General features: G+C 48.1%; 1 protein-coding gene across 2 annotated transcripts in view; it reads right to left on the bottom strand.

The window, feature by feature from the left end:
- The window catches only part of Inpp5a (inositol polyphosphate-5-phosphatase A), a 184,442-nt gene that overhangs the window by 126,040 nt on the left and 43,536 nt on the right, over window positions 1-14,866 (bottom strand). For both annotated transcript variants that reach the window (XM_055608822.1, XM_055608823.1), the window contains exon 2: window positions 2,502-2,543. In XM_055608822.1, the coding sequence (XP_055464797.1) occupies window positions 2,502-2,543 (42 nt within the window). The remainder of the gene's footprint in view (window positions 1-2,501; window positions 2,544-14,866) is intronic.

Raw genomic sequence — 14,866 nt, 5'->3', positions numbered from 1 at the left:
ACCGTACATTCAGAGCACAAGTTACAAGCTCATTCCTGCTTCCCTCCCACCGATGGTGAGGGATGGAGCCTGACCTGGACATAAGGGCCTGGCTGAACACCCAGGGGAGAGGAAGGGAAAGCATGCAACACCAGCGAGACCCCTCAGGGGTCTGTCAAGGGCCTGTCTTGGGAGGCAGGTACTGAGTAAATTAATCAGATAGACACAGTGCAAGGCAGACCTAGCTCTAATCACACAGCTCTTGTACAGGATTTCTTAGTAAGCCCCCGCAAAACCAAGTCCACGGGTGCCATCTCTATACTCTCAGGCCTAGCTCCAGATTCACAGTTATGGCTTTGTATGAGGGTACCCTGTAACATCACTGACCAGTGCTAGCCTCACGTACCCAGGCCTCACTCTCACCTGCTCTTGTTACTGCTGAGAAGGACTTTCACTCATGGCTTCCATGCTCACAGAAGAATGTTCTGGCCTCACCGTATAGGAGGCTATCACTTTATCACTTCATGCCTCCATCAGTCACCAAGGAGACTCAGAACAGGTGAGCCCGCTGGGACCCTAGCACAAGACTGCATCTCCTGCCCAACTAAATGCCTGGGGACTGGCATAGACAGCTATTTTCCACAAGCCAATCGCTATTTCTAGATAGCAAAACCAAGACTCTTCTGCAGGGGAGGCAAACTTAAGCAGCATCCTTCTTTACCACACATAATGCCAGCTACACAGAGGCCTGCAAATCTGGGACCAGATTTCCTGACACACCCTGTCTCCATGCTGTCCCCCATGCCTTTCCCTATCCCCAAACCATATCCCTCTATCAATCCATCATGCTGACACCAAAGCATGCTGGGAACTCTGCTCCCTTGTGCCTCTGGGCAATCCCAGATATGACTCTCATTGCATCAATCACTCATAGAACTGGTTCACAACCAAGGTCCATCAGCTCACTGGTTTAACCTAAGAACATGCACCACACCATCCAGGGACTATAAGAACAAGAGGCATACATGCCCACCACCTTGTGTGTATCCACACAATCACTTGAGCTCATAAAATGATCTTAAGGCCATACCACACCATCTCCACAGGACACAGACCTGGCAGCCCAGGAGATGACTCTCAGGCTCCCAGGCCCTAAACTCAACTGGCCCCTAACCATCTAAGACCACCCTCTGACAAGGCTCTCCTCTGTTTACTTACTGAGACTGTTTTCTGACAGAGGCCCCCATATTCACTTTCTACCCTTCCATGGCATGTCTCTGCCCTGCCTCTTGCTACCTCAGGTCTTCTAATCAGGACCCTACCTGCTCCTCACCACCTCAGATCTTTCAATGGCAAGGCCCTGCCCTGCCCCTCACTGTCTCAGGCCCTCCCTGGCTATCAACTCCACCCCCAAGTAAACTCAGGGCCTTTTCGTCCTTGGCTTAAATACACACCATGAACCTGCCTTAGATCCCTAACCAGAACCAAGTGTAAAATCTGGATAATGGGAGGTTCATAAATGCTAGATTCTGAGTGAATGACCCCACCTCCAAATGCCTAATAGACATATATGGTGGTCAGTAAGACAGGAGAGCTGCCAAGCATTGTATGGGATAAAAAGTAAATAAAAATAAATAAAAAAATTGGCCAGAAGACTCACCTCACTGTTCCCAGAATAACTAGCATGTACTGTGCCTCCCCTAATCCTCACCCTACCCAGCCTACACCCCCAGCAAGCTACAGAGCTACCAGCCAGTATGCACCATGGGCCGGGGCCTGCCTCTTTGCCTCCTACATGGCTTGGGCCCCACTCTTGATCTCCTCCACCCAACAAATAAACAAAGCTGTGAAACTTAAACACCACAGCCCTAGCCTAACTCTGTGAAAACCATGTGGGAACTTTTGTGTACATATACAGCATGCCTTGCTGTCCTCTGGGCTGTGGTCACTCTCCCAGTTACATTGGGTTACCCTTCTTGGCAGCTCAGCCCTTTCCATCTGCAAGGTCAACATATCATCTGTTCAGAGATCTATCATTGACCCAGAGCCAACTGTAGAGCCAGGTGGCTGACTGCTGTGCTAAATCATCCTCCTACTGGGATGAACTAGGAGACTGCTGCCTATCTATTAGAAGGAACACCCCCCATTGGCTTTCCACCTAGAACGGCGGGAGGCCCCGTGTGGTCAGGCCACCTGTATGGGTCTGTCCAGGCTTCATGCTGCAGTTAGAGGAACCTTCCTGAAAAGCATTATTTATCCTGGTACAGATGCGCAACCTGAAAGAAGCAACCCCACCAAGGTCCCTGTGTTCTCTCTGTTTCCCTCCCTCCCAGGAGGAAGCCAGAGAACAGAATTTCAATTCATTAGGGGATGGCAACAACTGCTTCCTAGGACTGACCTGCTGACAGCCATTTCTATGCTCCCCAGGGGCAAGATGTACCTGCACATAAAAACACCACAACAAAAACGATACTCACCTACCCAAGTGGCTACTCAGAAAGTGCTTGCTCAGAGGCTCTTACCTGGTAAAATTCCCGAAGCCAGTTCTTCTGCAGGTTTTCTGGCTGTAAATTAAGAAGAAAAGGGAAATTTAGAACACAGTCATAGCTCTAAATTGGGGGCAGAGGCTCCCATGAGGAAGCCTAAGGCTGCCCCACTGAAGGCAGGGGGATGTGCATGGGAACCTCCATCTATGTGGCATCCGTACTCCCCAGAGGGACACCATGTACCCACAGGTGGTACATGGGCTCTGTGGGCTGCCCCTGTAATGCACACCTGAGCAATCCTCACTTAGGCAGAGGCAGGGGCACAGCACCTGTGTCCCACTCACCCACATCCTGTCCTGTCCACAGCAGGGGTCATAGGGAAGGATGCAGGGACAGCACCATATACCTGCTTCCAAAAGGCAACATGCCACTCCACAGTACTATATGAGCATACACTGTCAGCCATCATGGGGCTGTTCTGTGAGTTGGGGTAGGAAAAGGATGTTTTGGGGAGGGATTTAGGGAACTAGTCATAATGCTCAGAACTTTCAGAAAATGGACAGATGGAAAACCCCATGCCATGTATGCACACGTGTTCTCAAACAGGAAGCAGGACCCAACAAGCCAAGTGTCGGCCATGACAAGTCCTGCTCAGGAAAGCAGGAAGGAGCTGTGGCCACACTTAAAGGTTCCTGAACCCTGAATGTTTTGTGTCAGTCAGGCACAGTGCAGTGTAGCCCAACCAAGCCCAAGCATGGGACTCAGCCAGAGCCGGGTATGAGCAAGCCTGAGATGGCCTGGGTAGGCCTTGGTTAAAAGTTGGTGTCGGGAAACAGTGTCCCATGAGCAGACCAGGAGTGTCAAACCCATTCAATAATGCCAATATACATCACACTCTGAAGTACTCTTAAAAAACTGCAACAGCTGTAAACAGTGTTATTATATCTTTGCCTGTCTGTTGGTTGGTTGATCTTTTTTGTTTGTTTGTTTGTTTGTTTGTTTGTTTTTACAAGGCCTTTCTCAAAAACTGAAACAGAAATCCCTGCTCAGCACATCCCAGATAGGTAGAACATGAACACCTTCAAGTAAAGCTCTGGGGAGCAAAGCCCAGACTGCCCAGCTATAGCCAAGCCCTAAACCACTTCCAGCATTTTGCCCACTGAAAGTCCTGAAAATCATGGAGACAAAACTGCAGAAAAAAATTAATGATGGAAAAAAGCTGGCAAAGATCAAAAGCATCACAAACCATACAAGGAGCACAAGGAGACTCCACCAGGTCTCAAACAGGTGCCTTAGAGGGACTCCCAGGTGGTTTTCATACCCCCCCCCCACACACACAAACAGAGACAGAGAGAGAGAAAGAGGCTGCCTTCCTGCCCTATCCTCACAGAAGATGGTAACAGGTACTACAAAGACAAGCCAGACTGGGGTAAGGACATTAACAGAACAGCCAAGCACAGGCAGAGAAGCTCAGCATTACTCAGAACCACTGAAGATCCTGGTTTTATGGGGCACGCTGTAATCCTAGCACTAGAAAGCAGAGGCAGGGAGGGCTGCTCCAAGTATGATAGCAGCCTGATCTATAAACTGACTTCTGGGCCTGCCAGGGCTACATAGGTAAAGCCAGTCTTAAATACATACATACATACATACATACATACATACATATATATATCTCACATAAATAAATAATCAACCCATCAAGGCAGATCATACAATGGTGAAGATGCTAGAATAGTGTTAGACAAAAGGGTAGCAAACAGAAACCGTCTACACTGATGGAGCCAGCAGTCAGGCTGGTCCTTGAAATGCTAAGTCTGGACCACGATTTAAGCAACATGTCCACTCCTCTGAATAATTTCCAGATAAGTAAAGATGCATTCCACATGGAACCTTGTGTTGACAGAAGCCAAAAAGCAGACACAGCTGAATGCCCACAATGAAAGGGCACAGGAAATGGGGCATATGCACACAGAGGAAGATCTCAGCAGGTCTGGTCCTCAGGCCTCACCAATCCTCTGGGTAGAAGCTAAGTCATGGTAGACAAGCCCTTTCCAGGCCCCTTAAGGGCAGCCCCAGTGGGTCTCTGAAGGATGAGGGTTATGGGCAGGGGAAAGGCAGGGGCAGTGGAGCCCCCAGAAGTTCTGGGTGCAAGAGCCCATTGCATGGACTTCATGGCAGCAGTCTCCAGGACAACCACTGTGCTGTGCCTTTCCAAAGCAACCACAGTTCCAGCAAGTGGAGCTTTAACACAGCGAGGGTTCCCACCTGCAGCGCCTTCTCATTCTCATCCACGCAGCTCCAGGCTCCCTGTCAACACTCCAGTGGCCTTCAGGATTAGAAGTGGGACTTAATTCATGAAACAAATGCCAATACCACTAACCAAGTCCCCAGTCTGATCACAGGCAAAGCCCAACTATGCTCTCCCAGTTTCTGCCACCTGGCCCAAGAGCCCCTACCCAGGTAAATTCTACCAAGGGGCACCATGGCCTTGCTCTGTTAAACTTCGACTTCTACTGTGCTTATAAAATGTCTCTCAGCATGGAACACTGGCACAAGGCAACCCGACACAATCCTCTCCACGCTGCTTGTCATGGGGGCCACGACCCACATAGACTCCATCTTTCCAGTACTTCTACCTCTCACAGCAATGGACACACGTGTCATGAGGTTTCAGAACCAGAGAATGGGACCCTCACAAGAGAACAAGAGGAAGAGCCAGCAGGAACTGAGCAAGGACAAGGAGGGCCCAGGTTCCAGACTCAGTACTCCTTATTTCAGTACCACCTGGGCACATTGTCATTTCTCCACTATCTCTACAGAAGAAGCTAAATGAGGAGCTGGCTGGAAGGTACCTTCCCCAGCCTGGGGCATAGAGTACTGGCCTCTCCTGTCGCTTACACACATGAGCTTTGCACTGTAACAACAGCACTGAGGGACACCTGCCTAGGAACGTAGGCTGTGATGATACCAGGTCCTTCCACAATCCTGGTGACATGTGTGTGCCTGACTCATAACCACTCACTCAGCTGGCATGGCTAGGCACTAACATGCCTAGAGACCCTCCCCGAGGCCTGAGACCCTCCTTTGTCTCCCTCCTTTGTAAATAAAAACACACTTTTCAACCTCCATGAGAACCAACTGAGCACCACAGCCTGCACCTTCCCCTGATGTCTGAATCTTAGTACCTCACTGTCCACAGAAGCCAGAGATCACAACATAGGTTCTGCCCACCCCTACATCATCTTTGTTCATCTCCTCATATGAGCACAAAACCACCAGAAAGAAAGGGAGGGGAGGCCAGTAATACCCGGCATAACCCAGATCTGCCGCCATGAAGCGCCCACAGGCTCACACCAACCAAACGTTCCCTGGTTCTGGCTCATACCAGGAAGTCCAGCTATGCAAGATCCAAACCCCACACACATCTCAGCTGCTGTGTTAATGCAGCACCTGCCTCATTTGGAAATGGATCGGAACCAGGACGATATTGCCAGAGATCCAGTTTGCATGCTGCACAGAACCTGGCAAGCCCCCTCCAAGATGGCCCTGCCAGGAGTCATGCTCAAGGCTACATGAGCATAGCCATGAAAGTATGTGCTAGCAACTCTTGAAGGGCTTTGGGACTGCAAGCCCCCCCCAATCCAGTTTTTGATTTACAGTCTTATTTAGATCATTAATTTGACTTTTTCTTACTGTCACTGTGGATCCACAAGAAGTACAAAACAGCACCAAGAGAGTGCTTTAGACAAAGGTAACCTGTTTGTTTACTGTTTGTCAGAGGCCACTCACAGCTATGGAGAAATTAGACAGCATTCTAAATAAGTGATTGAAATATTCCACAGAGAGCTGGTTCAGTAGCACATGTCTGTAATCCCAGAACTCAGGGAGGCAGAGGCAGAAGGATCTCCATGAGTTCAAGGTCAGCCTGCTCTACAAAGTGAGTCCAGGACAACCAAGGCTACACAGAACATGGAGAGGACAGGAACCCCACATGGAGATCAACAAAGCTAAAAATGTTGAGCCCAGGGCCTCCTGCAGAGACTGATGCTCCAAGGGCCATTCATGGAAAGGACCTAGACCCCTTGCTATGGTCTAGTGTCTGAGTAAGAGGAGCAGGGGTTGCCTCTGCCATGAACTTGGCTGTCTGATTTTTGATCACTTGCCCCTGGCAATGCGGTCTTGCCAGGTTACAGAGGAAGAGGATCCAGGCAGTCCTTGATCCTGATGAGACTTGATAAGCTATGGGCAGATGGTAGAAGAGAACTCCCCCTTTCAGTGGACTAGGGGAAGGGGATAGAGAGGAAGAGGAAGGGAGGGTGGGACTGGGAGGGGTTGAGGGAAGGGACTACAATCAAGACATATAATGAATAAATTGTGAAAAAAAATAAAATTAAAAATAGAAACCCAGAAAGAAAGAGAGAGAGAATACTCCACAGAGAAGGAAGGGGAGAGAGATAACTTGAAAAGAACAAGGTCAGCACCATGAGTGACAGGAAATGCCCAGCTGCCTCTGGACACATTCCTTCATACCTGGCCAGCCTCCTCTGCGTCCTTTTGAACTGCATTATCACCGCCCTGACCTCACTCACACGCTCTCACAGGCTCCGTGCTCAGTGTCATACATGCTCACACTCACACACACTCTTTCCCCCTCCCCTCAAGACAGGGTGTCTCTGTGTAGTCCTGGCTGTCCTTGAACTCACTCTGTAGACCAGGCTGGCCTCAAACTCAGATACCTGCCTGCCTGTGCCTGCCGAGTGCTGGGGTTAAAGGTGTTTTGTGCCATCACCACCAAGCCTACATGCTCACTCCAACAAGCTTTATATTTGCTTGTGCCCACACTCACCTATACCCATACTCAAGCACACACACATGTTCACTCTCAAGCTCACATTTACTCATGCTCACGCTCACTCTCACAGGCTCCACACTCACCCATGCCCACGCTCACTCTCACAGGCTCCACACTCACCCATGCCCACGCTCATGCTATCCTCACCTACTCAAATACTTGTTCTCTCATACACCACCACACACTTGCCTCTCTTGACCATCACACTCCCACAACCTTTTCCCTAAGGGTGACCATCACTGTAGTGGTGCCCCCATTCCTCAGCTCATCGTGGGCTCTGCCCACATGCAGCCCATACCCACGTCCTGTGTTTTTACCATCAAAGCAGGCCGAGCACCATGCTGGCCATGCTGCCCAGCCCCCAGCTGCTACGTTTCTTCCCCCCTCACGCTTTGTTTCTGCTGCAGCCACAGCAGTCTCCAGGAGACACAGCCTGCCAGCCTTCCAGAAGACAGTGCTGGAGACAGTGCTTACGTCCCTCAGTAAAGGACAACAACCTCCAGATCTTCAGAGCTACCTGAAGGTGGCGCATGAGCACCTGACCCTCTGCCCACATCACACAGTGTGTGTCAGGGCCTCTACATTTTGTCCTCAGAGTTTTAGAAGCCCTTCCATGCTACCATCAATGACCACAGGCCACCTCCTCCCCAGCATGCCATCCCTGGGTCACTGAGGCTCTCCAACCAACAGTCAAGCCTAAGTTCATATTTTTCCATCTAAACAAGCAAGCTACATGATATTCCCACCCTGCCTTCCCTTAGAGACCGTCACCTAGCCCCTATACACTCCTTCCTAGGCATACGTGAACTGTAAAACTCAGTGTGACAGCAACTTCAACTGTCATCAGGTTCTGAGACAGAGAGAGCCAAACAGAGCTAGATGGAGAGATGCCTGTATCTGAAACAACAGAATAGCAGTGGGGCAGGGAGACAGCCTCACCTCACCCGGGAGAAGGTGGTCACGGGGTAGGGAGAAGGTACTATAGGAAAGTTTAACAATCATAACAGTCCAGGACAGGGGTGAAGACACCAGGACAGTAACCCTGAAACGCTGGAGAAGGAAGATGACTGCTGACATCCCTGAGTACATCAGCACAAAGACCTCCCAAGATGTGGCAAAAATACCACCGTGCCTCTGGCTAGCCACAGAGGGGCACAAGGGCGTGAGCTAGTGCAAGCACTAGTGACAGAAAGCAAATTGGGGAGAAAGCTTGAGCGAGGCTGGATGGCTTGAAGTAGTCACTTCTCAAGGTGGGGCAGGGCATTCACAAACACGGCGTAACATGAAAATGCAGCTCGAACTCCATTTCAGGCTGTGAGAAGAACTGCAGAGGAAACCCTCTTACACTAACAGTAGTTTCTCTCCAATTAGGCCGTGCCCCTACCTTAGTTCTGTGTTCTTCCTCACTATCCCAGAACAGAATCTAACCCTTCAAGCTGGGGACAGTGGAAACTGTCAAGTAAGCTGCTGCCTGCCTGTGATGTCAGCCATCACAGGATGGAGATTTCTGAGAGGTGGGATCCATAGGTGATTTGTGATTTTCTATAATGTTTTTTAAAGAAAAAAAAAAAAAAAAGACTTTCATGAATTAATTTCATTTTAATGAGAAACATGCAAGACTTGAGACTGGCCTCTTAGCATGTTTGTCACACAGCCCTAACAGAGAACATGCACAGATGCCAAAGCAGCCTAATGACACTGTCCCCAGAAAACCTCGGAAGTGAAGGTGGAAAGCTGGCAGGAGGATCCAGGCACTTCTCACTGTGAGGTTAGGCAACAGACAAGGAATACCAGGCCAGTGGGTGAGTGTTTATTTCCAGGATGCTATATATATCCGTCTTTCTTCTACAAACAAAATCCAAAGAAACTGGAGAGGTAAACAATAAACTCAAAACCTCAAATGAGTAAGAGGGGAAAAAGCCAATGGCTACTCTCATGCTAAAAACCATAAGCCTATTAGCACCAGGTCATGCTGGTGTTGGGGTATGGCTCAGTGGTGTTAAAGTCTTACGTTCAATTTCCAGTACTAAAATAACAGCAATAAAAATAATTTAACTTATTTTTTTTTAAATAGAGGGACAGGTCTTTCTGGATATAAAAGGGTCTTTTCTGAGACTGATATTCCAAACAAGGACCACACATGGCAATAACCTAAAACCCCTGCACAGATGTAGGCTATGGCAGCTTAGTCTCCAAGTGGGTTCCCTAGTAATGGGAACAAGGACTGTCTCTGACATGAACTCACTGGCTGGCTCTTTGATCACCTCCCTCTGAGGTGTGGACAGCCTTACCATGCCACAGAAAAAGACAATGCAGACAGTCCTGATAAGACCTGATAGGCTAGGGCCAGATAGAAGGAGAGGAAGATCTCCCCTAACAGTGAACTGGGAAAGGGGTATGGGAGGAGAAGAAAGAGGGAGGGCGGGATTGGGAGGGGCTGAGGGAAGGGACTACAGCTAGGATACAAGGTGAATAAATTGTAATAAATAAATTTTAGAGGTAGCTCAGCAGTTAAGAGCACTGGCTGCATTTCCAGAGGACCCAGGTTCAATTCCTAGTACCCAGATGACAGCTAAAAACCATAACTCTAGTCCCAGGAAAATCTGACATTATCTTCCATCCTTAACAGGCACTGTGCACATATGATGTACAATCATAAATATGTCATGACAAAGGCATTCACATAAAGATAAATAAAATATAATTGATTTTTTAAAAGCAGGAGAGTTGGCTCAGTAGTTAAGAGCACTTGTTGCTCTTACACAGGACCCAGGTTCAATTCCCAGAATGCACATGGTAGATCACAACCATCCTAACTCCAGTTCTAGGGGACTAGATGATGTTCTTCTGACCTCTGTGGGCAGTGTACACACATGTACATATACATACATGCAGGTAAAACACTCATACACATAGAACTTAAAAATAAATCTTTTTTTTTTAAGTGAAAAGAGAAGCCTGAGGAAATATCCATCATTTTAACATGCAACACCCAAAAGACCCACAGCAATGTATGTCCACTGCAGAAAGCGCTTTCTGCTAAGGCCAGAAACAAGGCAAAGACGTGCATACACAACTCTCTGTGCAACACAGAGATACATGCCCCAGGGAGAAAAATAAAGCAAAAGCGGGGGGCGGGGGGGAGAAGAAGAAGAAAGAAGGAAGGAAGGAGTCAAACTGAAAGGAATGAAAGGGAAAAAAAGGAATTATTTCTTCTCAAAGACAATATCCAGCCTGATCTACAAATCAAGTCCTGGACAGCCAGGATTTCACAAAGAAACCCTATTTCAAAAACAAACAAAGAAAGAATCATCATCATCATCACAACACATACAATCTCTCTCTCTCTCTCTCTCTCTCTCTCTCACAGTAGTATTTCTTATACCCATAATAAATAATCCAACAACCAATCTAAAAAAGACATCTCACTTAGGATAAGATCACAAGGAACAAACAGGAATTAAATAAGGAGAAATACTGTATACTCTACAGTGCAAAATGCCACCCAAAGACCCCAAAGAATACAGCAGCAGCTGCAAAGGTACTGGTGATAGCTGCATAGGCTGAGAGAGCAATGGAGAAGCTGTTGTGGCCCAAAGAGATCCATAGACCATGCAGTAGGCAGCAAAGTCACTAGAACGTTTTTCACAGAAACAGAAAACGCCATTCTAATAACCACATGGAACTCTCAAGAAACCTCAAATATCCAAAATAATGTTAAGAAAAATAAAAAAGAACAAATTGTGCCAGGCATTGTAACATACACCTATGATCCTGGCACTAGGGAGTCTTAAGGCAGAAGAAAGGAGATAAAGGAGGAAGTGGTGGAAATGGAGAAGGAAGAAGAGGAGAGAAGAGGGGCTTTGGAAAGGAGGAGGGAGAAAGTTAAGGGAGGGAAGAAGGGTAAGGGAAGGAAGAGAAGGAAAGAAAAAGAAGAGGGATAGGGAGGAGGGAGGAGGAAAGGGGGAAGGGAAAGGAGGAAGAAGGAAGAGCAGAAGAAAAAGGAAGAGGGAGGAGCAAGGAGGTGGAGAAGGAAGGAGGACTGCTGCACTAACAGCATCAAGAAGTTGGAGGCCCCATTACACAGTGTCAACCACCTTTAGTCCTCCAGAAAACAGGTCGGTATAGACTGGCACAAAGGAAGACCACAGACTGACAGGACAGACCAGAGAGCCTAGAAATAAGGCCTGGCTGATGGTGTCCTATGAAGTTTAACATGGCTGCCAAAGCCACTCAGTGGACAAGGGGAAAGCGCTGTCACTCGATGCCCATTTAAAACAGCAAAGCAGGCAGAGAGATACTAGTGGCAGTAATGTCATCCAAGCAGCCCGCGCTGTGTCATGCAGGTCCAGGTCAGCTGAGCTGTTTTACAGAACTGGGAGGAGGTTCAGGGCCAGCAATAACAAGAGACCCCATAAATTTCAACCCAATTAAAGTAAAGAGAATTTTGGGTCCGAAACAGACATGGTACTACGTCTGTAATCCCAGCACTCAGGAGGCCTGAGACAAAAGGATTAAGTCCAGGGCCAGCTATTGCTACACAGCAAGACCCTATCTCAGAGAGGACAAGATAGAGAGCGGAAGGGGGAATCCTGGACTACAATAGCAAACCTAAAGCAATCCTACAACACACAGTAAAAGCAGGACAGGCCGGAAATAAACACAAGAATGAGGAGACTACACAATCCCAAAGCCAAAGACCTGAATGTAGTCTTAAATCCTGCCTAAAGGGGCTGAGGGTGGTATCGTCCAACCCCTTATCCCAGGGCTCAGGGAGGATGCAGGGGCAGGCAGATCTCTGGAGTTCAAGGTCAGCCTGGTCCACATAGCAAGTCCCAAGGCAGCCAGGAATAAGACCCTGTCTCAGAAAAGCAAAAATACAAAATAATATAAAGTCCTGCATAAAGGACCAGCAAGTTGGTTCTCTGGGTAAAGATACATGCAACACAAGTTCAATTCCTAGAAACCATATAGAGGTAGACAGAGAGAATCAGCTCCACAAAGTTGACCTCTAACCCTTACACCGATTCCATAGCATGTGCACCCGTCCCTCATTTTTTTTTAAAAAAAGTAAAATACTCTGCATCTCTGCATATAAAAATGTGGGGAGAAACATGACCTCTTGAAGGTCACAGCAGAAATTACAACTTGACATCCTAATATTTGTCTCTCATCTTCTCCCACCAAACATAAGGGCTGTAAAAGCACAGATAAGAAAATATGGGCGTAAAATATTTCTGTCACCTGTGGAGTAGCCCAAGCACCCTGAAGCCCTGCTGGGTTCTCCCTCACACACGCTTCTACCTCTTCTACCCTTGAGAATGTAAAATGATGGTTTATGACAACACCCATCAAGGTGGACGTTTCTACCTTAAAGAAGCCAACATGATCCCAGGACTTGGGAGTTGAAGGCGAACACGAGCTATAAGTTAGAGGCCAGCCTGGGCCACACAGCCAGAGAAAGGAAGAGGGGAAGAAGGGAGGGAGGGAGGGCGGGCAAAAAATATACCACGCCTTCAGACAAGTCCCCTGCAGCAGGGCCCAGTCAGAACAGCCCCTCCTCCATCCCCAATCTTTGGTCTTCTCCACAGCATTCTAAATAGGAAAGAAAAAAACACCAAATTTTGGAATAATTGTCCTTTTGCCAGTGGTTAGTTCTTTTTCCTTCTTTTATTTTTATAATTACCATGCACTGCTTTCATATTTTTAACTCTTTTCAAGATCTCAGAAAAAAAACAACCAAAGCTTTCAGAATGCTTTAGCCAACACTGTGAATAACTACTAGTGGCTGAAAGTAGCAATAAAAGACAAGTGACAGAGAGGGAAAATATTTGCAGCTTCTATGAAAGCTGGTGGGCCAGTTTCCTGGCTACATAAAAGGCTGCTTTAATAAGCCAGAAAAGGATCATTAGGTCAAAAAGACACACACACACACACACACACACACACACACACACACCACACCACACACACACACCACACTACACACACACACCACACACAAAAGACACACACACCACACCACACACACACACCACACACACACACAGACACACACACACACACACACGAGGGTGGGGGTACACTATGCACAAACCCATTATACATCACGTGCATGAGACGTGCGCCCACAAGTACAGGTGCACAGATCAACATATATCTGCTGCACGGATATATGACACTGCAGAGCATGTCTGGGGTCAGGAGTCTCTCCCACTGCAAGTCGGCACGGGCTTCATCTTCCTGTGAGGACAGAAATGTTCTGTGATTGCAGTGGCCAGATCTGTCCAGGAAATGTGCTAGTATGGTTTATGCAGTCTTTACTGTTTAAACAAGGGGGGGGGGGGGGGAGAAGTGGCCATGTTATCAAAGGAGAGCTCTATATTACAGAAAAAGGAAACTGAGTTCCTATGATGCAATAAATATGACATCGACATATAAGCAGGACAAGCACAGCACACACAAACAAGGACGTTTCAAACCAACCACGTGTACAGCTGTAATACACACACCCAACACACCCGGCAGCCGTTACAGCTTCACACGCCATACTCAGTGGAAAAATCAAGAACACACGCAGTTTCCTTTCCTAGTGGGGAAACATAACTGACCACATGACCAGAAGCAATCGAGCAATCATCTTCACAGTTCACTCCGACCACAGCTCTACACAGGAGCTCAAGGTCCTGCTCCTGTCCTCAAGAGGAAGAAGCCAACCAAGTGAGCATCTCCAGCCCAGTGGAAGCCTCCAGTGGCTGCAGAGTTAGCACAGAGACGACTGAGGACAAGCACGCACAGGAGTCGCAGCCAAGACCAGCTAGCCTGAACTGCCCTGGGAACGACAGTGGCAGAAGGGGACAGATCGGAATCTGTACAAGCCACTGGAGTCTGGGTGCAGACTAGTGTGAGAAAGGGGAAGTCCACGCCACCGTGTTACGGGTGTGTTAGTTACTTTTCCATCCCTGTGACCGAATATCTGACAAGCGGCCTAAAGGGAGTTGTTTGTTTTGGCTCGTGGTTGCACAGCATTCAGCTCAGAGTTGCTTGGCTCCATGTACTTGGGCAGAACATCATGGCAGAAGGAGCTTGAGTTCACCTCAGAGCACAGGACAGAGAGAAGGAGACAGAGCGGGGCCAGGAGCAGGATACCTCCCAAAGACCTGCCCCAGTGAACTACTTCCTCTAGCTAGATCCTATCCCCAGAAGTTCCCAAAACCTCCTGAATAGTATCACTACCTAACAAGAGGCTTTAGCACACAAGCCTGTGGGAGACACTTCAATTTAAAGCACAACTGGGCATTCAACACACTGTGGGCTTCACCTCTGGTAACCCTTCATGTTCTCAGTAAAGAGATGAGAAAGATCCTTCCAGGGCCCTGAGAGGGAGATAGATGCAATGTGGTGAAACACTCCCTGAGCACCCCCAGAGCCAAAGCCAACCCAGCGGTCAGGATTTTAATAACATGGCGCCCACCTCCAAGGTCTCCTCCCTCACAAGCCTTCCACCTCACCTGGAAGAAGCAAGGCAAGGTGTGGAGGACAGTCC

This window comes from Psammomys obesus, unplaced genomic scaffold, assembly GCF_907164565.1.
Source record: "Psammomys obesus unplaced genomic scaffold, mPsaObe1.curated_primary_1811, whole genome shotgun sequence".
In the NCBI taxonomy this organism is placed as follows: Eukaryota; Metazoa; Chordata; class Mammalia; order Rodentia; family Muridae; genus Psammomys; species Psammomys obesus.
This window is presented reverse-complemented; position numbering and strand designations above follow the sequence as displayed.